This window comes from Zonotrichia leucophrys, chromosome 1 (assembly GCF_028769735.1).
Source record: "Zonotrichia leucophrys gambelii isolate GWCS_2022_RI chromosome 1, RI_Zleu_2.0, whole genome shotgun sequence".
Classification (NCBI taxonomy): domain Eukaryota; kingdom Metazoa; phylum Chordata; class Aves; order Passeriformes; family Passerellidae; genus Zonotrichia; species Zonotrichia leucophrys.
Window position 1 is genome coordinate 66386436 of NC_088169.1, and position 27969 is coordinate 66414404.

The 27969-nt window shown below is 44.6% G+C and overlaps 1 protein-coding gene across 4 annotated transcripts in view; it reads left to right on the forward strand.

The window, feature by feature from the left end:
* Positions 1-6668: 6668 nt before the first annotated feature.
* Positions 6669-27969, forward strand: part of SMAD9 (SMAD family member 9) — a 39588-nt gene continuing 18287 nt past the window's right edge. For 2 of the 4 annotated variants that reach the window (XM_064715950.1, XM_064715975.1), the window contains exons 1-2: positions 7156-7230; positions 21489-22119. In XM_064715950.1, coding sequence (XP_064572020.1) covers positions 21708-22119 — 412 coding nt within the window. In that variant the 5' untranslated portion in view covers positions 7156-7230; positions 21489-21707. Of the gene's footprint in view, positions 6701-7155; positions 7231-13824; positions 13861-21488; positions 22120-27969 lie in introns of those variants that run through there. The other 2 variants (XM_064715960.1, XM_064715969.1) reach the window with 2 other exon arrangements.

Here is a 27969-nt window from a genome sequence, read left to right on the forward strand (position 1 = left end):
AAAAAAGGAGGATAAATCCATGGATGGCAAAAGTAGCAGTAAGAAAGGGGTTAAGTATTCCAGATAAATTAAAGTAATTAAAACAATTATTTGTTCAGTACTAGGTAAAAATTATAGAACTGAGAATAAAATTAAAGATTTCAAAAACTATTTGGGAAAAAAAGGAGTTAAATTACTTATACTGCAAGGTAATAACATTTTCTATTTTAACAATAACTTAAGATGATGTTAAAAAGCAAACCCTGACTTAAGACATTTTGAAATCATCAGCTCAATAGCTTCTTGTGAAAAGTTGTGCTTACTGGATTCCCTGGTCTTAAAAATTCAGCATCTAACACCTTGTTCTCAAGGATTTTAAATGTGAGCACTAATGAGCTCTATGACCAACACACGCTACTTCAACAGATTTGCAAAGGTTAGGAACAGTAAAGCAGAAGACAGCTAATATTATGTTAGCATTTTGAGATATAAGGAATATGTGGGGTGATTAGAGATCTCTCAGATTTAAAAACAGTTCCAGGTAAAACTATGAAACAGTTAAAACAGGTCATGGTTGCTAAAGTATTAAGGGAGGACAACAGGAGGATGGCATATGCACCACCACTCAATAAATACATCTGATGAAATTAAAACTGAATTAAAAGATTAACTGGTAAAGGAAATGAGTTTGATATTACAGACTTTTCAGAGGTATTCAGCTTCACGCTACCTGACATTTTAATTAAGAAATTAATGTAAGCTGTATTGAATTTGTATTATTTTAAATTGATTAAAAACTGACTAGTTCCTAGGTCTGAAAACATCACCATAAATGGGGAAAATTTTATCAACTTGATGGATTTTTAATGAGGGCACAAAGAGATAATTTCTTGACCTAACAAGATTTAACTATCTTTTTAATAATGACACAGAAGAATCTATGAAGTTGTTACTGAGAACTTTGCCAATGACACAAATTATGGCATTGTTGAAAAAGGAGGACAAAAAAAATGAAGAGAATATGTAATTAGACTGTCAGTAGTGCAGGTGAGGACCTCAAAGTCATCCTATCTGTCCCCATTTCCATGAAAGAACCAGCTGTTCTGACAGATTTTTTGCCTAATCTGCTCTTCAGAGGCAGAATTTCTCCCTCAGCAATGGGGAAGTTATTCCAGTACTTGCTTGTAAGCCTGGCTCAAGAAAACAGCATGTTTCTGCACACTCTGTTCCTGTTTGTAAGGTGGTGTGCTGGAGTGAAGAATGTTTGCAGGTCAAGGTGTGAGAGGATGGGGAGTCTAACCTAGAACCTAAATAAATCTTGAGCTTCATTTCAGCAAGAGACAAAATTATTAAATATTGGTGTGATCTCCATTAGTTGAAATAGAGACTTACAAGGTCAACTGTTCTCAGTGTATGTCCCCTGATTTCTAGTAGAGCTGGAGAAGCCTGGGTTCTTGATGTCCACCATTCAAAAAATGTTGAAAATTTGGAATGGAATCAAAGGGGAGTCCAGCAACTCTTAAGATTATTTAATCACCTGATATTTAAGGGCCATTGCCAAGTGTAAGAAGGAAAAGGTAGAGCATAAGCACAAGCTGTAAAGGAACATGCAAAAAGAATGAACTTTTAGTCCTATGTGTAAAGAACGACACAAGATGAAACTGCTAGTAGCTGAAGCTAGAAAAATTCAGAACAGAGAAAGCCATTTTTCTTTACAGCCTGTGCTTATGCTACCTTGTAAGCTGAGGATAAGCCTGACCACGGAACAACTTAGCAAGACTTGTAATGGATTTTCCATCATTAATGATTTCAAAATCTCTTTTTCCAGAAGATTTGCTCTAGCTCAACCATAGCTGTTGGCTCTGATGCCAAAGTTCAGGGAAATCCTGGGACCTCTGTATATATGTGAAGCCAAAGGACAGTGGCTTAACCTTACTACCAATGAATCTTTACATATTGTTTCTCTTCCATACTCTTTCTTTTCATCCAAGCAAGTCCTCAGCAACAAGAAAACTGCTAACGTTAGAAAGATAAAGAATGGGCTTAGATAAAATGGCTGAGAGTTCATCTGGTTCTTCTCAACACTAGGTGTGAAGTTCAGAAGGTGAAGTGAAGGCAGGGGATTACAGCAGTTCTTGAATCAATGACAGCTGAGCCAGAGGCACATAAATATTTCATCCAGGTCAAACCTCAGGGAGGTGATTTATCACAGGTTTCAGCCAGTGATGGCTGAAAAGGGTGGAAAGAATCCTTGCAGACTTCGCCTATTATGGTTTACTAAGTCATCAACGCTGCTGTGCTAAAGGAACAAGAAGTGCAAGTAGGTTGTCTCTGTCCTCTTCCTCCACACAGTCTCACAGTTTTGAGGACAAAGTAACAGACTTTGTCAACTGGAAGATCATATTCTTCCAACTAATCTCAGCTAGTCTGGCATCAATCCACATATCTTGGAATAAAAAGACATCTCAAGAATCATATTGTTCTGAGCATCTCAAGTCATATTCTCTGCAGCAGAGAACAAACTCAGCACCAATACCAAGACAGGTAGCTGGATCTCAGTGTGCTAAAAACTTTGGAGAATTAAAGTCAAGTCATTTTATGTGGATCAAAGAAAAGGAAAAAAATCAAGGGACTCTATGGAGCTTTATTATAATAAAATGAAGACAAATTTCCCTGGAATTCCTTAGAATTTATGGGGGTTTAGCTCAGAGCAGAAATTGCCCCCCAAATCTTTAATAACAAATATGATTTCATTCTTTTAGCTGGTACTTACATACACACACTAACAAAAATCTTGTTATGGTACTGGATAGGAAATTATCCTTTCCACTTACAAAAACTGTAGTAACCTGGCCAGTCCAAATATTTTGCAGAGTCTTTTTCATCTGGTAATTGAAAGGTACAGAGAATAAATTCATTTGTTCATGCCACAGTATGCTCATTCACTTCTTGACACCCCTTCTAACCCTGGATAAAAAGTGCAATGAAACTAAATGACAAATTGCAGATCTTACTAGTCATCTGACCCAAAAGGGAGAGAATCCCCATCCTGGTGGCAGTACCTGAAGCCACTCAGCCTGCTCACCTCTGTGTCTCCCAATATTTCTGAACTATTGTTTTTCAGTTTTCTCAGGTGGTCTTTGTTATTCCATCTACTCCACTGGTGATTCCCTTTATTCCTTCTCTCCCTTTAGGCATACACCTCCAAACCTGCCTGCCTACATCCTTCTTCTGCCTCTCTGGATTTATAGCTTCACTTGCAGAATCTGAAGCGAAGAGCAGTGAGATGAGCAATTGCAATTCCTTTTCTGTGACAGTACAGACCACCCAGCTGCTCAGCACAGTCTCTGCAGTGCTGCCTTCACCAACATGTTGCACAAGATTGCAGATACTTTTTCCACCTGTTTTTCTTCTGAGAATTAGCATCTTAAACTATAAACATGTTTATAAAAGCAAATGTTTCATCCTGCTTGTGCTGGAAAAGATGTGTGAAGGAAGACTCCCTGATGGTTCAAGTGCTTATTTCTAAACCTGATACAGATGTGTCCCAACTGTTGGGACCTTAATTCGATACCGAGATACCCAAACTGCCTGTGAATAAGAAGCAGGATACACTCCAAGCTTCCACACAGCACAAGAAATATCAGATAGTCAAACCCAAGGGTAAGGAGTTGGGGCTGGTCCAGCCCTATCCTGGGAAGGCAAGTAAAAGGTGTGGAGCTAGGCATCCTGGCAGGGTTTGGGCTTGTAGTTCAGGCACCCACAGAGAGAGTGAGATGGTGAGTGCTGCTGCTTGAATAATCAGCTTCTTCTTGGCAATGCTGCCCCACGTCTGACTCCACCCTGCAATACTGGAACAGCCCTCCCTTTCCAGGGCTCTGGCACAGGCAAAGCGGGCAACGGAACCACAACTATGTTGCTGTTCCCAAAAATCTGCTGCCAGAGGCAAGTGCCTGCTGTGTCTTTGCCTGGAGAGAGCCCTTGAGGAAAATGTAACTCATGCAGCAAGTCCAAGACACCGTGGCTAGGAGTCTTCTAGTGCCCGCAGCAGCACACTTGGAGCTGTTTGAGGGATCTCCATCACCCGGCACACGACACTGCTGGTGTAACAGCTGTTCCTTGTCCAGTGCTGGACACTGCCAGAACTCCACTGGAGCCCTGGAGCAGTACCTGCAGAGTCAGTGTATTTACAGCTCTCAGGAACTTGCAGCTCCGTCCAAGTGGAAAATTCATGTTATTCTATATTTTACACAGTATCAGCGCTAAAAGGCATTAGTACCTTTTCATCCGTTTTACAGCTACATACAGTCTTTACTATTTTCTACATAACCTTTTATTGGTGCTTTTCTTTACATACTTACCCAGTACAAAAATACAAAATACAGACCAAAATAAGAATACTCCAATAAGGTTTTGTTTTATGAGTAAAGAGGGTTGGTCCATGTTTTGTGGGAGGGGATTTGAGAAAGTTACATCGTGTGTAGGCTAAGGGAGCGCTTTTGCAAAGGGCAGGATGGGAAATGAGGCGCTGGAGAGAGATAATGGCAAATGAGAAATGGAATTAGCATGGCCCAGGTGATGCAGAGGAGTAACAGGTGATGAATCACCCTGGCAGGAGGAGCAGAGCCTTACAAAGAGGACACTGGCTTTGAAAGCCGTGCAGAAGATATGGGCTCAGGGATTTGGGCTCCAAAAGTGTGTGTGGAGAGAGTGGAAAGGAGAGGCAGGATTTGTGAGCACTGCTCCTAGGAGATCCCTCATTCCAAAGGTTGTTCCAAGCAGATCACAGGTAACACCAGCATATATTCAGCTCTTGTAATAAAACATGTATGTGTGCATGCCACGTGATCAAAAATACAACTGCATGCAAAAAAAATTGTTGCCTGCTAGATAATCTATAATGTATCAAACTCTAGTGTTACATATGTACACACACACACACATATATATATGTATAAACACACACATATGACTTCTGTTAGCTATGGGAACTAACAGATATGGGACAGTTAAAACTGCCCCCACACAAGTAGGAATGCAATTAAATCATTTCACAAATAATTTATGCCTATTTAACTGGAAGCTTCAATCAAAGTAAAGTTTTGGGAACTGACTGCTCAATCTGGGCAGGTGCTCTGCTGGTTGGGGTCACTCCAGTAGTGGTACTGGTACTTTAATGTACCCTGTCAATGAAGACAGACTGGAGATGGCACAGCAGGCTGTGCACCAGAGCAGCAGGAGTAAAGACCTGCCTTGTCCTGCCACCCCTTTTTTGGTAGCAGAAACTCTGAGCAGAGGCATGAGAAACCAGAAGTTTCAACACCTGAAAGAGATGCAGTGAGACCCAGCAGAATTTGGTTGTCCTTCAGTAAGTTACATACCACACCTCTGCCGACCCACCCCCCCTACCCCCCAAAATTACCCATGTATACATCTGCAGTGTGATGTCTTCAGTTAAAAATAAACAGCATTGTGGACATAAAATCTGAAAGCATGCCCAGTTAGAATGTGTGATTGGCACTTTATTAATATTTACAGTGATTTTTAATTAACAGCATCTCTTCAGCCACTCATCTATCGAGAAGTCTCCTGTAGAAGAAGCCCGACGAGCAGTGGGGAAGCCACCAGTATTTGAAGAAGATTTAGTCAAAGCAGGAAACAGAGATATTTTGGGGCATTACATTGTATCTCCCTATTGCACCACAGCCCTCACGCACGCATGCTTGGACAAAACTGCGCTGCGGAGCCGTAATTGCATTGTGGCTTTTTGATGTCTACTCAAACAACATTAGCTTTGCTGTCATGTTTTACAATGTAAAAAATTTTGGTGAAAATGTCAGCAGGATGGTATCTTTAATCATATTTATTGATTGACCTCAAAAGGCACAGTGCAATTTAACTGGAGCCCCTCGATGCAGCCAGGGTCAGGTTTAGACAGTACCTGTTCCTAGCACTGCCTGGAGCCCCAATTTCATGAGTAGCTTTTATGTCTGGTGTCCTTGAAGCCACTTGACTTCCCTTCTTTCAGCCCTTCCTTATTAGGACTAATGCAATACGCTACATAGCTAGACATGCTTACTTTTAGGGAATATGAGGGTTTAATAGGTAATCTCTGGAGCAGGAGATGCTCATCAGTGCCAGCTGCAGTTTGGTGTTCTCTGACCAGTCCGAGAAATGATGGGACCTCCGCACATCCCGGCGTGGGAAGGTGCAGTCTGATCCCCAAACCCGTTGCAGCTGTGCTGTCCAGCCGTCCCAGAGGGACGACGTTGATTCCGAGTCTTTGCCCGCAGCCGGCGTTTGTCTCCTGTGCACAAAAGCCGGGTCAGCAGCGCTGGTAGCAGCGCAGGACGGGGCTGAAGTTGCCCACGCCCCGCTTGGCCCCGGTGTCTATCCTCGGGCACCGGCGAGAGGGACCCCGGGGAAGGGCCGGCTGCGGGGACACTTTCGGGAAGGACCTGTCCCGGGGCGGCCCGGCTGTCACACACAAACGCCTCGGCGGCCCCGCACGGCCCCGGGCAGGGCAGCGATCGGGGCACCCCCTCGGCGGGCAGCCCGGGCCGGCGGGATGGCGGCCCCCGAGGGGCTGGGGACGAGCGACAGCGGGGGTGTGAGAAAGGCGGGTTCGGCGGGGGTGGTTCGTGTGTGTCTGTGCCTGCGGGTGAGCTCTGTCACGGGGAGCCCGTGTGCCGGAGAGGCAGAACTTGGCGGGCGCGGAGCGGTGAGCCTGGCGAGGGGCGGCGGGTGTTGGGAGGTGCATGGTGTGAGTGTGCGTGTGAGTGTGTGAGTGTGAGTGTGTAACTCACATGGGCGTGTGGTCGTCCGCGTGTGCTTGAGCGTGTGTGTGTATCTGTATCTGTGTGGATGCGCGTGTGTGTGAGCGGTGCCAAGTGTGCGAGCGTGTGGATGTGCGCTTGTGTGTGTGCGAGCGATCTCGGCTGTGAGCGATCTCGTGTGTGTGCGATCGTGTGTGTGTGTCTGTGTGTGTGTGTGTGTGTGTGTGTGTGTGAGCGCGGCCGGGGGGGCGCGGGGGCGGGGGGCCGAGGGGCGGGCCAGCGGCCGCGGCGCTGCTGGCCGCGCTCCAGCCCGGCGCACTAATACAGCCTGACGGCTCCCGCCTGACTGACGCCGGCCGGGGCTGCTGCTGCCGCTGCCGCTGCGCCCTGGCCCCGCCGCCGCCGCCGCCGCCGCGCAGCTGCAGCCCCGCTCCCGCCCGCGGCGCGCCGAGACCCCAGCCCGCTCCCGTGGCAGGTAAGAGCCGGGGCTCCCGGCAGCGTCCCGGCAAGGGCGAGGGGGGAAGCAGAGGGGACGGGGGACAGCGCCGTCGCTCTAAACTTCGCGCCGCGGCTGTCCCGCATCCTTCCCGAGCGGTGCCGGGCGGCGGCGGCGGCCGCAGCATCATCCATCCCCCGAGCGCCCGGCGGAGCAGCCGCGGCGGCGCCCCGGGCCGGGGTCCCCCCGGGTGGCGGCCCCGGCCCCGCTGCGCTGGGGCGGTGTGCGGGCGGGGGCTGGGGCCGCAGAGCAGCGAGATGAGACAGACCGACGCCAGGACGGCGAGCGAAAGGAGGAGCGCGGGGAAAAACATTTTTATGGATGGCTAAACGGTGACAAGTCTTCCCGCTGTCAGGATTTCTTTCTTTCTCGCTTAAGTAGGAGAGGGGAGGTTTAAAAGAAAGAAAAAAAAAAAGGAAAGAAAAGAAAAGAAACAACAGAGCCCCACATGACACGTTTGGAAATACTTTTCCTTTCAGAGGTTATTTTCTGTTCAAGAAATCCCGCTCCTGGACACGCTCCCGGGAAAAACGGAGCAGAATTGCTGGGATTCGGGGTTTTTATTCCAGCTACGAACGGTGACTCTGATTGGCTTCTTGTCTTTTGGCTCCGAAGTTAAAACGTTACACGTTTGTTGGTTAGCAAATAACCAACATTTCCAAAAACAATAGCCCTCGATATGGCAAATTAGAAATCACTGCAATTTTATCTCTGTGGCCAGGCAGCTCTAAGTGGGGGGAAATTCGGAGTTCAGCTTATTGGTAACAATTCAGATATTGTTTGGTAACTTTGTGTTTGATTTTATGGGTAAATTTATTTCGTGCTAGCCAGGTCTGCTTTAAAAGAGGCATTAGTGGAATAAAAATAAAAGACACACACATGGACATGAGCAGATGCACAGACATGCACGCCCACTGTTAATTACTTGCATCTTATAAATTAGTGAAATAAATATTTCAGCCCAGAATGGTCAACTATTTAGTGAAGGAGCTCTCCCTTGGCAGAAGTAGGAGAATGTGTGCACGGCTTGGGAATGAATTCAAGTTTGCAGTGGTTTGGGAAGGGCACTGCAGATAACGCAAGTTTCAGTACTCTTCAGCATCTCCGATGTGTGGAAATGTGCCCCTCTGTATGTGCAAGTATTGGTGTGGTAGGACTAATCTTCCCGTCTTCAGGAGCATGAGATGAAGAAAGTGCTGCAAAATTCTTCTCCTCAGCAACGGTAGGACAAATGTCATCACTCAAACAAACCTCATCTGTTTTAATCCAGCCAGACAACTCCCTTCTTTCAGATTTGATAAGTACCAGTGTCTGGCTGGTTCATCTTTGCTTCCTGTTAGATTTTAAAGCAGACGCTGGGGATGTTTGTGGTTTGCTTTTTGGTTTTTTAAATATTGAGTTAATTTGCCTTAGTAGCTAAAATAAACATGCCCAAAAATACATTTTTAGTCAGTTGTATCAGGAAGGATATCTTGTATTTACTGGGTTTAGCAGTAGTTCCCATTTCCCTCTGCCCTTTGTGATGGAATTAGAAACATTTTCTTCTTCACTTTATTAGCTTGCGCATAAGCTGATAAACAGGAATTCTGCAAAAGTGCCTTGAATAAGGGTCAAGTGTATTTTATAACAAATCCTTATCATATCCAAATTATGTATGCAAACCAAGAGATTTCCTGATGGATGCATCAAATCCGTGTCAGTATTTGTAAACTGATACAAGGTGGAGAGAGCTTTTATTTACGTGCAGCAACTGAAATGAACACACACAAAGCTGTCAACTGCCCAACTTTGTGAAGAAGTTGAGAATTAGTATTTCACTAAAGAGTCATGCACACACATGCCAAGGATCTGCAGAAGGTGGGGATGTGGTGTAGAGGAACTCTGTAGCACCTCGGGTTTGAAAGTTACTCTCACAAAAATGGGCAGCAGTCCTGCATCTTCGCTTCAGTGGGTACAACATGAGGCCCAGCTCACTGAAAGAGGAGTGTGGAAGTGTCAATACAAAGTATCACGTAACATCTGCACAGTTAATTCTCCTTTCTCTCCTTTTATTCTTTTACAGGCTTTCTGCATCTCATGTTTGAATTCTTAGCTATCTGCTGTTATCAGACAGGGAGATAGTGTGTCATGCAATCCTCTCTCCTGAGTGCTAAAGTGCTGTAATTTTGATGGCCAGGCTAATCTGTCACTATAAAGTTTTATTTTTCCATTGTTAAATTCAAAGGACAATGACTACTAATTACAAGTGACCTTTAACCAAAACACTAGCTGGAGTTTATCACCAGTGCTGATACTGACTAACAGTAATTCCAGCATCAGCAGTACTGGGCACCCTGTTTCAAAGAAGCTGAAAAGAATAAGGGGAGACAAATATATATATATGTATATATATACATGCTCTATAATTTGTCTGCTGCAAAAAATACAGTGATAGTGTAGAGAGATTCCATTTTCTGTGCAATATATATCCTTTACAAATAATAATTACAGGGCTGGGGAAGACAAAAAATCCCCAAATAATGCATCAGAAATATTTTAACTGAAAACAATACAGCAGAAATATACGTAGTAAAGGTTGCTCTGTCTGGCTGCCTGGTTTCCTGATACAGGTGGGTGTAAAGAACCATTAGTGTTACTGTGCATGAGCAGCAAGGGATAGTAATAACAACAGCAATTTGGGATAATCATTGCAGTCCTATTACTGTCTTTGAGAACAGTTGAGAGAAGCACTAGACTTTGAACACAGTGCAACAAAATTAATTTTTCAAAAATATCCCAAATTATTCCCCATCTGATAGTTTGCCTGCAGTGTTTGAATGGTTAGTACTGTGGGAATTTTACAGGTGGAAAGGTGACTTAAAGAGATTTGGGCCCTGTGTATTTATTATAGCAGCTAAAAATCTGGCTGTGCTTTTGCAGATGAGTAGATTTAATAGATTGCAGGACCAGAGCCCAGACAGAGATCCTGACCAATACATGTTTGCATTTCAATTAAAGCAGGTGAAACATCAGGTGGATTGTTCTACAGGACCATTTCAGATTTCTGCACCTTGGACAGATGTAAGGTTGAGCAGCTCTCTTTGAGGTTCAGTTCCTCTAAACAGGGGCGCAGCAAGGACATGGTGGAAGTGGACATGGAGTGAAGGAGACTTCCCAATTTATGCAGCCAGCCCTACTTTAAAAACCAAGAAAAAAAAACAGAAGAAGAAAGCCTGATAATTGATCTCTGTTTTTCTGAGACATCATTAAGATCGAAGTGTGTTTCTGACTGGGAGAAGCAAAGCCTTATCTTTCACATCTTTCTATCCAGAACTTGTTTCCTTCCCACTCTTTTTTCCTTGTCAGTGGCATCACCATCCTCCCTCTGCCAAGCTTAGCATCATCTTTGCCTCTTCTATTTCCTCACAGGTTGTGATACTTCCAGATATCTCTTGACAGTTTTTCTTTGTGTTACTTCTTACATTCCTCCTTCCTTTTATTTGCAGCTGCCAAAGCATTAGTCCACATTGTGGCAACCTTCCAGCTTGATACTGCAACCTCCCATTTCCCAACAAGATCTCTTCTCCCACCTACGTTCTGCTCCCAGATGCAAAATCCTGCATCTTTTGCTTTTCTTCCTGAAACATCTCCCATTCTGGAGTCTCTCTATATGCCTGGCCTTTGTATAGGTTTTGAAAATATTCCCCACATCCTGAGTTCCCCACAACTGTTGGCCTCAAACTCACTGTCCATTAAAAGAGAAAAATGAGGAGGAAAGAAAATTAGCAGACCCGTGGGTCATTAGAGCTTGTTCTGCTTCAGGCTTCCTTTCACCCTCATTACCTGGCTACAATGGGAGCCAGACTGGCCACTTCTTGATAGCGGTGGTTCTGTGTTTGCTCGGCCTGCTGGTGAGCTGGGTCACGCAGCCGTGCTGGGCAGAACAGCAGGCAGGAGCTGGCCATGGGGGTGCCCTTTCCAGCAGGCCTTGTCTGCCAGCAGCAAAGCTCCACCTAATGAAGAACCCTTTATAGTGGGAATAACCCTGCAGCTGAGGTCAATACATTTCAACAATGCCTAATCTTTTTTTTATGTGTGTTTTCTTGCTTGCCTTCCTCAAAAAAAAAAGCAAACAAACAAACAAAAAAAAACAACAAAAAAACCCACACACACACACAAAAACCAAAAACAAAACCCCAAAAACCCTACTTTTTTTTTCTTTTAAGCATTTCTTTGCAGCATTACTCATCAGATCATGCTTTACAAAGCCATTTCTGTCAGGGCACCTGTGGGACAGATGCAGAACACGAGGCACCCGAGGGAAGGCTGTTTACCCTGAGGCCTGTGGCAGGGAGCGATCCCACACACTGCCCGGTGGGCACAAAACTGACCCGAGGCACAAGCAGTTCATGTGGCTTTTCAAAACTCTCTTTTGGTTGCTTGCTGGTCTTGCCTATCCAAACCTACTTATCTCTGTCAAATTACTCTGGTGCAGCTGCCAAGGTGCAGCTTCTCACCCTGCAGCATACGTGAGGTAGCAGATTTATCTCTCTCATCAACAGATCTTGGATTACTTCACACAGGGCACGGCACCTTCTCAGAGACATCTAGAGGAGAGAAACCAAAATCCATTCCCATGGGAGGCTGCAGCTCCCATGCCTGTCCCGCTGCATGGTCCTACAGGACCACTCAGGCTTCTTGGTGGTGCCCTCCTTGGGAGCCTTGGGCTGTAGGGGCTGCCTGGGCCAGAGCTGAGTGGCCCAGGCACTCAGGAGCGGAGAGGAAGGGTAGCAACAGCCATGAAGAGATGGAATATTCCTTGGAATCCTGAGATGGATTTGAAGAGGAGTAAAATATTTCTTCTAAGGACTCAGGGCCTGATTTGTGCCTTCTGAGACAGCTGGTAGATAACATGGCGTCTTACATGCTAAAGAGAATCCAGTCTTTGTTTTTTTATTCCCAGGCTCAAATGTAGGCATATGAAACCTGTTTAATCTCCTAAGAAGATGTTCTGGTTTACAGAGAATCTGAGCACCCACATCTTCAGCTGAAGTCACTGGGAATGGCCAGCTACCTCCTTCTTTCCCCCACAGGAGGGAACTAGATAGGCAAGTTCTCGCTCCTTTTGTTCTTAGTCCTGTTGTTGGGAAATAACTTCCACAGACAGTCCAAGCATATCCAGATATTTTTCAAAGAAAATGTCCTGGTCCCTTGACCAAGGCAATCCTTGCCACTGGGCCAGATCTTTACATGGATAAAGCACACTAATACTAGTGTTTACCTTTTCTCCACACAGTTATTTGCTGCAGCTCTCCAAGATGCAGGCCATGTGGATGCTCCACCCTTCCTCCCCCCTGAAGGGTTTCACAAGCCACTGAGGGCTCAATTAGCACAGATTACTGCGGATGTTCATGCAGGAGAACCTATATGTCAATCTTATTGCATTAGCAATTTCCCACAGTGATGCACAATGGAGGCCTTTTAGGAAAAACAGATTCGAGTGTGATATGGTTTGAACACAATGAAATGCTAATGCGATTCCGTGGATGTGTACAGTGTGTGATGTGTACAGAAAGTGTCTTGTGTGTGAAATCTATCCCCCCTGTGCAGTTAGCCAGGCTGTCTCACCTGCAGAGAAAGAGACGTGGCCAGCAGTACTGTTGCTTCCTCCCCAGGCCTGCTGCCAGTCAGAGGGGAAGTGTTTCTAGAAGTTCTTCCTTTTGAATTTTTTATTGATCTGTATTTCACTTTCCAAGCTGTGAGATGCTAAATCATCTGCAAAAGACATCTCCTATTTTAACACCAAAACTGAGTAATGCTTCAGACAGACCTCCCTGAGGTGGGATGTGCTACCATACAATGTGAGGAGAACATTTGCTTTGTCCTTTTTCCCTGTGTGCACTGTAAAGGCACAACCAGGTATGCAAAAGCATATTCTCTTCTGACAGTTTAAGACACTAAATTTCCAGAATAGGTTCTTATCACACTATGTGCCACATTATTGGTGAAGTAATTGTTCTTTACAAGTATCCTTATTCACAACATTCTTAACATCTGAATCTAAGCAAATCCTTTTCCTAAAATGAGTATTTGGGAATGACTCCAAGAATGCCAGTGATTGATAACAAGGATTACGGAATCCGATTATTGTGGCTGTAAACTTTAGACTAGCATGGAAGCTGAAGTTCTTTTCAAGTTCCCTTCTTCCTTTGTGAGGTGTTTGTTCTGGAGGCACTTGGCTTCATGCTTTGTATCAGAGACGAATCAGCTTTTGTTTTAAAAGCGGGAATTCTATTTTTTGCGTATTTCTAACCCTTCCATTTTTAGAAACACCAATGGGCTTTGCTGCAGTTTCTGTGGGAATGGTGGATATGTGAGGAATGCAGGACCGACTGGCTGTAAAATGGGGATAGCCAGAGCCATGAGAAGACATTTTGGCTTCCTAGGGCAGGTTGATGCACCTCCTCATCACCCCAATGCCTCCTGCCTTCTCCCACAGATGCACCCTCAGAGCTCCTCCATGGCATGAGTGCTCCTTAGCCTGCAGCTCTGCTGGAGGAAAGCAGCTGAGAGAGGGGCTCTTCCTTGGAGGTGCCAGACCGAGTGTGAGCAAGGCAGCCTCAGGAAGAGGTAAGGCAGGGACTGGGTGGATGGGTCTTCTTCCTGCCTGCAGGGAGCAGGGTGTGAAGCAGAGAAGAGGATGTGTCCCTGTGGGATTGCATCTTAGAAACTTTGGTGTGGCCCAGACAGGGAATACTGTGTGGTTCACTCCTTATAAACATCACAGTCACTGGTTTCCTTTAAAAATTAATACTGAGGAAGGAAGTGCATTCGGAGAGAGATCATAGTGAAAAATTGGTCCAGTTTAATATTTTTACACAGACTTTGGTTGTGGTAATTTTGTGGGGTGCCTTCAGATATTGTGGGAGATTTTCAAAGGCAAAATTTGGTGGGAACATCAACCCTCTGGTTTGGGTTGCCATCCTCAGCAGCTGGAGGCAAGTAGCCCAGGGGTCAAAGCCAGTGTAGTCATGCTAGCCCAGTGCTACACCAGAAGAGAGGGACCCTTTTACTCAGTTCTAGTAGGGGATGTAGGGTCATTAGGGCTCATCTCAAGGAGTTTTCCAGTCCCTTCTTCCTCCCCAAGGCCAGCATAGTTATTCTTGAAGCAAGCTGTGTAAAATGCACTCGCTGACGGCAGCAACTGTCCCAACATGTATCTATCCTACTCCCTGATTTTTCAAGTGGACATGAAAGATGGATTGCCCCTATCCTGCCTGCAGCAGACTTTGCACATGGGGGTACTGTTACTGTGCCCATGCAACTCTGCTCTCCCCATCTTATGTCACACCAACAAAGCTTTGTTGAAACATCCGCCAATGTGCTCATCCACAGTCCCACAGCAGTCCTACAGCAGGAATTGCTTACTAATCAGGCATCATGGGCATACCAGACATGACCTGGGTACTTAATTTTCTTTTGTGACAGAATTTATGCTCCTGAAATACTTCTGCAGGTGTTTGTTTGTTTGTGTGGAAGTGCACATAGCTGTGTTAAGGTGTGCAGATTATATACTTGAATATTTCCTCCTTTGTATCAAGTAAGAATGTGTTGTTCCTGTCACGAGCAGCTAAAAGATGCTGAGTAGATGAGGTAATACTTGAGTGGTTACATGAGCTCAGAACAATTATGTGGATACCTGAAATTTTTAGTCACTAGCATCAAATTTTGTTCTTACTTTATTTGGGAGGCAGTGAGTTCAGGTGAAGGCTCCACAGGGTGAATAAGTGGCTGGAGAAGCATGAGGTGCTGTGAGATTTGCTTTGTGGTATTGATGCCTGCACATAAAGTTCACTGTAGAAGGGTTTTCTAAACAAACTTGAAAAATACTCAAGAAAATTAGTTTCAGAAGCCTATTCATTTAAGCTTATATGAATAAACAAGATGCTGCCAGGGCTGTGTGAAACATGGATACATTTGAGTTTCAAACACTCTACCTCCTATCATTGGATGTGTTTTTAGTTGGAGCAGTCCAGGGTCAAACTGAAAAGAAATTTAATTTCCTAATTAAAAAAACCCAACCTTAGTTTCATCCTATTAAATTAAAACCCTAGGTGTTAGGTTCTGTGATTGTGGAAGAAGTTGGGAACACTGTAATGAATAATTCATTCACTGTATTTTCTTGTGTATGAAAGACAGTGATTTCAGATGGGTTCATAATAGCACCCTTGTCCCAAGGGTGGGTCCCAAGGGCAACACGAAGCCTCGGGGGATCCCAACTAATGCTGAGGGTGCCATGAGTGGAGCAAGTGATTTACATGCTTCAAAAATAACATGTAGCCACTGTTGCTCAGCCATGAGCCTATTATTGGACTGTGCTGCTCAGGTTGTGCTTTCACACTGCTCTTATGGAATGAGTGTACATGTGAAATCTCTGCTGCCCAGCTCCAAGTTGCTATTTGGGCAAAAATATAAAAAGGTTGGTGCATGAGGCCCAAGGCAAGGTTGGTGATGTTCGCCACTCATTTGAGACCCACATATTTGTACACACTTTTGTTTGTTTGTTTGTTTGTTTGTTTGTTTGTTTGTTTGTTTGTTTGTTCTGAAACCCTTTTCCCTGCTGATGTGAAGAAGATCCCCAGAGCGAGTAGTAGTGATGATTTGACTCGGGAGGTTCTTGTAAAGCCCTGGGTGTGTGCAGGCTGCTGCCAGCTGGGCACATTTGAAAACATACCAAGAATCATTTAATTTAAGAAAACTCACATGCTTCTCTCTTTCATAGTAGGTAGAAGTAACTGAATCAGCATTAGGTAAAAATAACTAACCAAGAGCATGTTCACTGCATTCTTCTTCACACTGATCGACTGAAACAATTTTCTCCCTTCCAGTTCTGTTGTGATTTAGTTGCTGAGTGTCAGACTTCCAGCTATAATTGTCTCACTGCTCTGTTTTCCAGCTGCATGCATCTCCAAAAACTGCACAGCTTATGTCTAGACGACCCTCTGAAAAATCTCCCTCTGTGGCCTTACTTAGCTGTTGCAGTGACACTGAGACTGATGATGTCAGGCATTCTCAAGACAGATAGCCGTGCCTCTCACCAGACAAGTGCTGGAGTGGAGGCAGCACCTTGAAGCTTTATGCTGAGATCATGAGTACATATACATCTGCCCACACTTGCATGCACATACACAGATACACTTCTGAGGGATGCTGGACACTTTGTTTTTACATAGTGGTGTCTTAAGTCTGTTGTCATTAGCATCCATAAAAGTTTTCCTTTTTGACTTCTGCAGAAAGCTTGGAGTGAAATTTAACAAGGACTGGTACAATTTCCCTGCTGTGCCTATGGGAGCAAAATTCCCCCAGCCTGAGGGAATGGTATGAAGCTGTGTCAAGGGAAGTTTTGGTTGGGTATCAGGAAAAGTTCTTCACCCAGAGGGTGATTTGGCACTGGAACAGGCTCCTCAGAGAAGTGGTCACAGCACCAAGCCTGATAGAGTTCAAGAAGTGTTTGGACAATGCTCTGAGGCCCATGGTGTGACTCCTGGGGTGGCCTGTGCAGGGCCAGGAGTTGGCTTTGATGACCCTAGTGTGTCCCTTTCAGCTCAGGATATTCTATGATTCTGTGATTCTATGACAACTGAATTAGAGTAAACTCCATCAGCATGTTGGACTGCACAGGCATTCTGCTAGAGTGTGATGTGACTCTTCCCTGACACAACGGATCCTTCTTTACATTAGGTAAAATCTAAACTTACCAAATCTTTCCATTGTGGAGATGTCAGCATGTTTGCACTAGAAAGAGAGGAGGGCATGTTTAATATCCATAAGCTCTGGAACTCCTCTTATTGGCTTCATCAGGACTTGTCTCCAGTTAGGAAACTGTAAGCCCACAGCTATGGTGGGCTTTCCTCTGCTCCTGGTGTGTCAGGCTCTTTAGTATCACAGTAGAAGTTATTGAAGTGAAGCTCCTGGAGCAACACATTTCTCCTGTTGACCTGAGAACCTACAGGCTATTTCTACACCAAAAGGTGAAAAATGGGCATAGGAGAAGGAGAAAATATCCTAGTCCCTTCTACTTCATGTCCATTTTGCTGGCTATTAGCAGTAGTCATTCAGACTTGAGGTGTCTCATCTCACACATTAGCTGTATGCAGTGCCTGATTTTGCTATTTTTTTCCTAGATATTTACCTTTATGTGAAAAGCTCCGTGATATGTACACACATATTCTTCTCAAGTACAAATTTAGGGACTTGGAGATGAGTAGGTCAGATGGGTGATAAAAATTTGGACATGTTTGTGAGGCCAAGTAAATTCTATTGAAATACTTTTTCTATACTAATAAATTAAGCATGCCTTATACTGTTCTTTGCCTTGAGGCTTACTTCTGTGCAATGGTGGTCTCACCCTCCAAAACATGGTGGCTCTATGCTGACTTATTATTAGGAGTGACCCCTGTTCCCTCCTAACTCTTGAACTCTGCACAAAAGTGGTTTGGGAGAGTGCTGCTGGCACAGACCAAAGCCATTCCAGCTGCTGTGGTAATAACATGCTGCAGGTAATAAAGTTCCTGTGCCCAGAGATGTTTCCCACCGCTGTTGTGCCACAGCAACAGTAGACAACCCTATGTTTAGGGAGGATGGAGCCAGTGAACTGGGCTGACATGTTTCCAGTCCCACCTTCTCTGCAGGCTGCAGGAAAAAAATGGGTGGGTCCGTGCTCACGCCCCATATGTCTTATACCTCTTCCCTAAATCAAGCTTCAGATCTTAGGCTATACTCAGTGATGGAATAAAGATTGACAGCATGGAAGACTGACTGTGTTTGGTGTTGACCCTTCACTTAGCTGACAGATAGACAAAGCCTTCTTTGTAGTCCCAGGGGAGGGAATTGTGTTAGGAATGTATCCTGAACGATGCCTGACTCATCCTCATGATAGCACATCATAATAGCACATCGTATTGTCACTGAGGGAGATAGAGGTGACCAACCAGAACTTCCATCCTTGTATAATGGACATGTGCTGGGAATATGGATCAAAACCCTAGCACTTCCCTTCCCACTGCCACTCTAAACTGCATCAAGCATTGAGAAACACAATAGATCATCAGCACAGAAAATACATCAAGTGTGGGTTTGAAATATTCCAGTTGGGTAGTCAAGTTGCCTGTTACCAAAGGCATATGGCTTAAGCTACTGCTGTCCTGAAAGACTGTTAAAATTAAATTGTGAATTGACATCTCTGTCATTGCAGCCCTGAAGCAGAGTGGCTGCCTTGCTGTTTCGCAATGGAGAATCTAAGCGTAGCAACACGGGGCTTAGTCTGCTGAATAGTGTGCAGTATTATGTAATTTAATAACATTAAACTAGGATGTTCTGATAATATTATTTGAAAGCTGTTTAGTTTATTTAATACCATTTGTATTTTATATGTCAGTTGAATTTGGGGAAAAAGGATTTCAGAAGAAACAGGGGGGAGTGCGGTAGGAAATTGTGCAATGTACTTATCTGAGACTACATCACATGGTCTGCAAAGCACGGCTTTTGCTTTTATACACATAGTCTTGGCGACTCTCCCACCAGCAACAATAGTGCTCAGACTCATACTGATGTCACTGTTGAGTTATTTAATTTGACTGAACGAGATTAATGTGTTTATTTAAAACCTTGGTCAAAATGGAAAAGAAAATCTCGGGACAATACTTTTATGTGAACATGTATGTTTTCACATCTGATGATTGTAATGTTGCATTAACTTATCAGGAGTAGTTGTTTACACATGCCAATGCCCAGGAGACCCCCTCAGATAAGAAGTGTGAGCCTTTTCCCTCTCATCATAGAGCAGAGACTTCTACACTGCTACTGGTCCGGTGGGCTTTCATCCCAGGCTTTCCTTGCTTCCTGTTGCTGCTTTCAGGGTTGATCCACAGTGATCCCAGCATTGTTTTATATTCTCATGTGAAGATGAGTTTTGGTGCAATGTGATGGTGGATCCTCCACAGGTTCTCACCAGGGCAGCGAGGGACAGACACCTCCACTGCACAGGATGTCTGGATGGGGCTGGTGCTGGGCTCTGTAGCCTGAGCCTGCTCCTGCAAGGACTGGAGCCTGCCTGCCTAAATTTTATCCACATTATGTTTTATAAAGAGATTGAGGGTGTTTTTTCCTGTGATAAATCACTCTGATTTTCCTTCATTCTCATATGTACCCCTTAAGTGTTTGGAATAGACTTTGGTTTTGTCTAGAGGCATTAGTAACTATCCAGTTAAATATTCCAGGTCATTGGACTTCTACTAATATAGAGCAGGGAAAAAATCTGGAATCTGAATGTTCTTTTTGTATGGTGGGACAGGTTTCCACAGTCCTGTGTAATTGATCTTTGACTGATGAAGGGCATGGGTGAGGGGGCTTCTGCCATGCTCTGTCAAGAGCCCCTCTTGACAGTCGGGGACAAATGGACACACACATAAGTTGATAATGTAGAAATTGCATAAGCCAGAGCTCAGTGCTCTGGTGGGTGCCTGAAGCAAGGTGTGCCTGTTCTGCTTTCCTGTTTTGTAGTTCCTTTGTGCATGATTTTATGGCACTTGGCATGTGAAAGTCTTGGGGAAGAGCAGCTGCTGCCAAAGAGTTGCTTTCATGATTTCTCCTCTGTAGGGCCAAGTGCTTCCATCCTCCTAGTGCAGTGGAAGGCTTTTGGAACTTTGAGCTCCTTGCCCCACCACTGCTGCTGTTGTGGAGGAAGGGAAAAAGCTTGTTATGTTTTCATGTATCTGCATTTCTCAGTGATGGACATCTCTCAAAGGGAAATGCAGTGGGGCATAGGGATGGGTAAGAGAACAAAACAGAGGAGCTGGGAGAAAAACAGCTCTAGGCAGTCCTTGGTCCTCAGTAAACATCACAGCCTGTCCAAGAGGCTGTGCTGCCCTGGGCCATGTGTGCTCACACTGCAGCATGCTCCAGAGCTGCATGGCGCCGAGGGTATCCAAATATGCCAAAGAACCAGTCCTTGGGATTGGCCTCCTGTCTCACTGTGTTGTACCTGTGCCTGCACACTGTGTCCCCAGGTGCCCTCTGAACTCTTACAAGACCTGTATATTCAAGGAAATTGCACAAAATATGGTTTGTGAAGCTCTGCCGCTCCCTGTGCTGGGCAATATCTGTCTGCCCAGTGGCTGCATCTAAGTGGTGCTGAGGACTGGGAGCAGGCCTTTATTGCTGGGGCAAAAAAGGTCCACAAGGGTGGGCTAGGGCAGTCATGGAGCTGCTTTTCTAGAGGCATCCATTTGGAAGCTGGCCCCATTGCTTGTTTCAAGTGCCCTCTGTGTAGTTCAGACTTTTGGACTTGCTTTGTGCAGGGGGTCCATGAAATATATTTAAAGCAGTAAATAGCTTGACATACAAGGACATTTTTTCCTCAGAGTTCCAGTCAGTGGAAATATGTAATTTTCAGCTAAAATTAGACTGGCTCCAGCTATACGAAAAAAAAAAAAAAGGAAAAGCCCTCAAGAGCTAAACTCTTTCTGTTGGACTTTGTCAGATGTAGCAACTCCTAGCAAAAATAACTCAGGATCCATCCACTCAGGATCCATCCAGCACAAACTGTGTCCAAAAGTCTGTGATTTGGATCCAGAAAGCTGTGAACTGTTGATGAGAGAGAAACAGACTGTATAGGCAAAAAAGACTTTTCTCTTCCATGTAAGAAAATATAAATAAGTCTAGAGAATACTAATAAATCTTTCAAAAGCTTTAAATGAAATCTAGGAGAAGTTTAAATTAATTTTGCAGTAAATATTTTACAACTCTTGACAGTACAGTTAGACTGGAGTGGCAGAGAGCGAGTTGAAATCAGAACAGTGTTCTACTCATTGCTTCCATAGAATTTGATATCACAGATTTATTTTCATAGAAGATGATTGAGCTGAACCTACAGCTACCAGCATATAAAAAAGAGGGCAAATTTTATTTTGTACTAATAATAATCTTAGTCCTGCAACCATTTGCCTGGTGCATTAAACTCTAAACACAAGCTGAAGTGACTGGATACTTTACAATTTCCATGAAATCCCCAACTCTAAAATGAGTGGGGTGGATAGTGTGGAAGAGAGGCTTGGGCCCAAAATAAACATTAAAAACCAAACAGAAAACCACTGAAAATTAACTACACATTTTGAATGATTTCTCTTTCAAAACATTTTATTGAGGGAACAATGGAAATAGTGTGTGAAGCCTAACCATGTATTGTGTTGCTGTTCCAGGCTTCATCAGCAGTTTCTTGATGTTTGGAAAGTTCTGAGACCCACCCTGTTGGACTACTTGTGCCTAAGACTACAAAAACGTACGTGTGAAAGAACCTCTCTTCCTTCTTCCACTGAAGGAAGTGTCCATCACAGCACTCTGGAAACGCCGTGCAGGCCTTGCAAGGCAGGAGAACAGTTTGTGCTTCCCTTGACGCTCGTGCGCAATCTCTGCTTCTTATGCACTCCAGCACCCCTATCAGCTCCTTGTTCTCCTTCACCAGCCCCGCAGTGAAGAGGCTGCTGGGCTGGAAACAAGGAGATGAAGAAGAAAAGTGGGCAGAAAAAGCTGTTGATTCCTTGGTGAAGAAGTTAAAGAAGAAAAAAGGAGCCATGGAAGAACTGGAGAGGGCTCTGAGCTGCCCGGGTCAGCCCAGTAAATGCGTCACGATCCCACGTTCCTTGGATGGGCGGCTGCAGGTGTCTCACCGCAAGGGGCTTCCCCACGTCATATACTGCAGAGTGTGGCGCTGGCCTGACCTACAGTCTCACCATGAGCTGAAACCACTGGAATGTTGTGAGTTCCCTTTTGGCTCGAAACAGAAAGAAGTGTGCATCAACCCCTACCATTACCGCCGGGTGGAAACCCCAGGTAATTATGTCATCTGCAGATGATTCGCATCTCTGTGTTAGCTCTTGCTCCGGCAGGTCTAGTCTTGGTGCATCCTACAGCCGTGCTCTGAAATGTGAAAAGGCAGGTTCCATCTGATGGAAGGATCTTGGGTCTCACCCTGCCTGCTGCTATCATAGCTCTGGCAGCCAGGACTAGGGAGGGAGTAAGGAGCCCCTCTCCAGTTGGGGTCTGAGTCCCGTCGGACCCCTGAGGGCGCCCGGATCTTGTCCAAGGTGCTGAAAGCAGCTTCCTCTCCCTGGACGTGGGTGCTGAATCCTCCCCGTCTGAGCTGGTTTGCATGAAGTCTGGGCACCAGCCTGGCCTCACCACTGTGGTGAGATTTATGTCTCACTGAAAACCAACAGTTGACTCATTAAGCCCCAGGAAACGCTAGCTCTCTCTTTAAAGATAAGAGTTGCAGTAAAATGGCATATTTTGCAGTGAATACGAAACCTGGTCAGTTGATTCTTCCTAAAATACCTGGTGGCCTGCCTTAAGTGGGATTTACTTACCTAAATGGAGAGTTTATGTGAAATAAATCCATCAGGTTCCCATAAAACTTTGACATTTTCTACTGATAACCCTCTTTGGACTGCACTAAAAACTTACGACCTCACTGAGAGGTCATTTAATTGGGCTTTATGTCAATGAAACAGCTGTTAAAAAATTGTAGTGTTCAGTGTTGACTTCTATAGGGATCTTGGAAAACAGGGCTGGCAAAGGTCTTAAACAGTCATTCTGTTTTCCTCTGCCCAGACTCCAGAACAAAACAAAATTACCAGGTACGTTCCTGACAGATATTTTCCTAATAAGCTCTAAAAATCCCATGTGATTAAGGCTCTACAACCTCCCCAGGCAAGTGAAGCTATTGCTTTTCTATCCTTACAGTTCAAAATGATTTCTAATGTCCAACCTAGCTCTCCCTTACTGCCAAAAATCACGGTAATTTAATTTACTAATGGATACGGTTGGTAAGTGTATACTTTTTATTCTGAGATTACTCCTTGTCTGGCATGGATTTTACTCTGAGGTGACATTCGGATCAGATAAGTGAACCGTGGGATGTTTCTTTTCACACAGATGAAATAAGGGAAAGACATTTGTTAACATTTGTTAAACACCAGGGGCTGCTTCTTCTTCTGATAATCCTTCCAGTGCAGCAGAGCTGTCATTGTGAAGGTGTATCCAATCTGCTGTAAACACTGTCAAAACTTTTATATTTTACAGCTACACTGAGTGGCGCTTGTTGTCAACAGTTTTCAGTGGACAAAGCTGATCTCATGCCTTGTTAAAGTAAACTCTTCAATAATTTAAGAAAAGATGCCCAGAAAACATCCCTTTTTTTTTTTGTTGTTGTTTATTGCACTTCTTTATTTGCAGGCTGCAGTCTTTAGTGTCTTATTTCTTCTGGTGTAACTTTGGTGCAGTTAATGGAGTCTCCTCAAAGCTGACAGCACTGAACTGTGCTGATTTCAACCCTGGTTTTCTCATCTGTTCAGTGCCAGCTAACAAACACTGCTAATGGAATAGTCCAGCAGCTGCTAAATGGCTGCCACAGCTTGTTGTTCTGATCCTGAAACTCAGAAGCTTTCAGCTGTGAACACATCCCTGTTGTCTGTCTGTGCAGCAGACTGGCAGTATCTGTGCTAGTGAAGCAGAAGGGGACAAGGTGCAGGTCTGGGTACTGCTGAATTGATAACATGATCCCAGGAACAGCTTTCACCCATGTGGACTCGTGTGGACTAGCAGCTCTCAGAGTGCAGAGTTAGCCCTCAGGAAGGAATTTGGGCACTTTGGACTTGGCCACCTTGTTCTGGAGGTGAAAGTGAGTGCAACAGAGAGGATACAAGCTGTGCTGTGCCAGTTCTCCACAGGACCCAGGAATTGCTCTCAGGCTGTTGTATTCACTCCTACAACTCTGCTTACAGGCACAACTCAGAAGCTGAAGCTCACAGCCATAGTATATATTTTTACAGTATAGCAGAGTGCTACCCGCTCGGGTGCTCTGGGGCAGCAGCAGCAGAGAGAACTTGCACCACTGGAAGGGGTGCAGTGCAGCTCCAGTTAGAAAGCAGTGCTGCAAGGAGGGGCTGGCAAGGCAAGAGAACACATGAGCTTCATGAGAAAGTGGCAGCAGTGAGATCACCGCAGAAAAGGCTGGGAGTGGTTGATTTAGGTGCCAGTCTGTTTAAACAACAGTCCTCTTTTAACTGCAGGAAATCTGCATCTTGGCTGTTAGTGATTTTAGTTTTATATAAGATTCTCTGAGTCTCTGAGTTTCATCCTCTGGAGCTAAAGAATCCCTCACTGAATAAGTCAACACTGTATTTTTTATAATCCACATACCAGCATTATTTTCATACGAATGTCCACCCTTTTGGGGATCATTTTCCATCACTGCAGTCTTTCTTGCTGAGTCAACCACTCCATGACCAGATCCATTAACTTCAATCCAGAATGAATAAGCCGTGTCAAAGATGGGAGGGCCTCATCCTTTCTTTGACAGCCTGGCAAATCCTCTGTTACTAGAGTACAGCTTTGAAATCTGGTCAGATTCAGGGATTTCATTACCTCTGCTGTGTCCTCAGGCTGCCCAGTGCCATTTTAGGCTCTGCTACTGAAACTGCACAGATTACACATGGCTTTTATTGCTGCTACAACCATTCCTGGCAGATTTCTTCTCAGGTCTGCTGAATAGCAGGTGCCACTTAGGAAAAAAAAAAAGCAGAAAATATTTCCTCTATGTGTGCAACATCCCACTGCAGAGAGGAGTTAGCCACCTAATCTGAAAGAGGTAGATATGTTAGTTATGCTCTGCTTCCCCTTTCATTGTTGCCTTTGAAGGGCTTCTAAAAAGTCTGGTTTGTTGTCAGCAGAAGCTGCCTAAACATGTACCCTATCGTTTTTATAAGAGATCATTCATATGTGAGTATTGCAAATTTGAGGGTGCAATTTGCTCTGGACAGGAGAATTTTTGACTTAGACTAACTGACTGCTTTCATGAAGCCTGAGTGGGACTAAGATGTGACAGCCTGCAAGGCGGAAGATGGCTTCACTGTTGTTTGTGTGTTTGGGAGTAGCCGTGGGCACAGGGAAGAGATGGATCTCACTGGAGAGTGGTCTCCAAAAGTAGTAAACTATATGGAGATGAATTAATGTGTGAGAAATCGCAGTGTGGATGTTGTACCTGAAATTAAAATGAGGCAGAGAAGTTTGCTTGCTAGCATCTGAAGTCACAGGCACAGCCAGGTTCCCATCAAGAACTGTTTAAGCTAAAGGGAATGGGAGAAAGGTATGAAAAGCAGTGGCAGGACTTAGGACATGACCATATTTGTCTTCAGTTGAACAAAGATCATGAACACTTCAGCATGCATAGAAGGAAGGATCCACCTCAGGCTCCTGGTGGACAGTAGCACATAGAAGAAAAGGACCCCAATGAGTGCAGAAAATGTGGGTAATTTATGAGGACAGACAGGTCCCAACACATTCAGTTACTCAGTTTTATGCCTCTGGTCACACTTCCTTCAGAGTGGTTGAGCCCTGGAGAGTGACATGTTACTGAAAGAATAAGGAGAACAAGGCCCTGGGGGATACTCTTAGCCACAATAAGAACATCTCGGAATGCTTCCCCACCACAGAGGCTTCAGCCCTCTAGGCAGTCACAGAACAGTCAGTGGAAAGAGTGAGTGAGGTGGCAAACAAACTGTTCAACAGAGCAGAAATTAAGAGTGCCATGGTCAGAGCTGGGAAGGAGTTCAAGGCTTGAAAATTCTTCCTGCTGACTCACTCAAGGCAAATCAAAGGCTTTCCCTGGCAAGCGCTGTTCACACATCTCAGCTTTCATTTAGAGAAGGAGTTGAGTTCTCACAGGGCTGAAGGAAGCAGCTCCCTCAGCTGTGGTGCCCACAGTGAGGTGTCAGTCTCTCAACACTGCAGGACATTGCTGCACACAGCTGCCCCTTGCTCAGCACCTCTGCTGGGTGCAAAATGATCTCCAGCTCCTCATTTTTGAAGGCTGCTGGTTGGAGCTGGCTGATCAGCAGCAGACCTGACAAGCATCAGACCAGTTTCATGGAGCTGCTGAGGAAAACTCCAGAAGCAGCAAAGGAAAACTCCAGACGCAGCAACATTTCACAGCCTGGAGCTGTTCACAGGAGCATGGGATGGGAGGAATACAGCTCACCAAAACTATATCTGCAGTGCTGGTATTGGTCTTGTCTCAGTATATAGCAGTTAAAGAGTTTATTCCTCTCCACTGGCTGTGAAGAGATCCACAGGGGACTGGGCAGTGCATGCCAGATGTGAACACTTGTATTGCCTGTATGAGTCCTACCTGAATGTTTAAAGCTAAAAGAACAGTAAAGAAGCAGAAATACCTCTCTTTACCAAACAAGAAAGTGGCAGCAGACTCTTCATCCCACAAATAGGGGCATATGAGAGGCAGAAGGAAAGAAAATAGTCTCCAGAGCACCAATCCTTGTCCTGGCCAGAGGCTAATTAGCAATGCATTGGGCCAGAGAACCATGTATGTGTGGTGTCCTAACAGGTATGCCAGTGCCTGTGTTTCTGGGCAGAGGAGAAGATAACTTCTGCAGTGAACTCCCTGCCATCAGTCCAATCTTTTGCAGTGTTAGGGCTTAGATCTTCAGGTCATGGGTGACTAGCAAACTCCCAGTGGTATATTCCAGTGGGTGGGCAGACAAGTTGTTTAACCCTGCCTCTACTGCAGCATTGAGCAAGAAGCTGTGAACCCATTGTTGGTACCAGGCACTGTAAATGCCCCAGCTCTCTGAGCAACTGATGTGCATTCCAAGCAGAGTTCCTGCAGCCTCTTCTCATGCACATGTTTTGCATTATCTATACATTATTTGCTTTATTCAATAGCAATTATACCACTCTTTCATTAAGCTGGATAAATGAGAGTTTGCTGTAATTAAAAGTTGTTAGCTAACCTACCTAAAAATAATTTGCCTTACCTAGACAGCTCTTTGGCTCAAGCAATATGTTAAAACATGTTCAAACTGTATATTCCCACCAACATTTAAAAACAAGAGTGTACATTGCTATTTGTTTCCATAAACCAGTAAGGATAGGCTGGAAGATGATGTGCTGCTGAATTTTAGGCCAGAGGAACTCTGGATACTAAGTCAGTCAATACAAGCCTGCTGAATTGTCCCTGATGCTGGGACAATTCATCCTTCTCACAATAACTCAAATTGCCTCCTTATCTTCTTTGGTGGCTTTTAGATCTACACGATACCAACTGGGAATTCATTCTCCCTACCTGTGCTGAAAGCCTTAACTAAGATAATTAGGCATTATGAGCTAGTAACTAATAGAGAAATCTTGGAGTACAGGAATCACCCATTGTAGGGGTTGCTCTCACCACCAAGGATTATGGAAGACATGGTTAAAGCCTCAGGTTGAAGTCTCATATTGTAAATTTATCAGCGAGCCTCCTTGTGTTCCAGCCTAGGGACTGCATCTTCATAGGTATCTCACTAGTCAGGATTTTCAAAGTGTTTTGAGTCTTAATTCTCCTATGTCAGAATCCAAAGTAATTTGGATCAGCTTTGGGTTTCTCAAAGGGGCAATGCTGTTAACAGCACTGACAGCGTGAGATAAAAAGGAAGAGAGTTTGTGGATAGGCAGTATCTTCTTCTAGGCTAATTTTTAAGTGGGTTAATTTGGATTTCAGTTTTCTGGCCTGCATTTTTCATGTCTTAAATACCAACCACTGACATATGCCTTATTGTGCTAGATCTTTTATAACTATATTGCAAGACCCAAATTGATATTGCTGCAATGTTTGAATTGCCATTTACATTC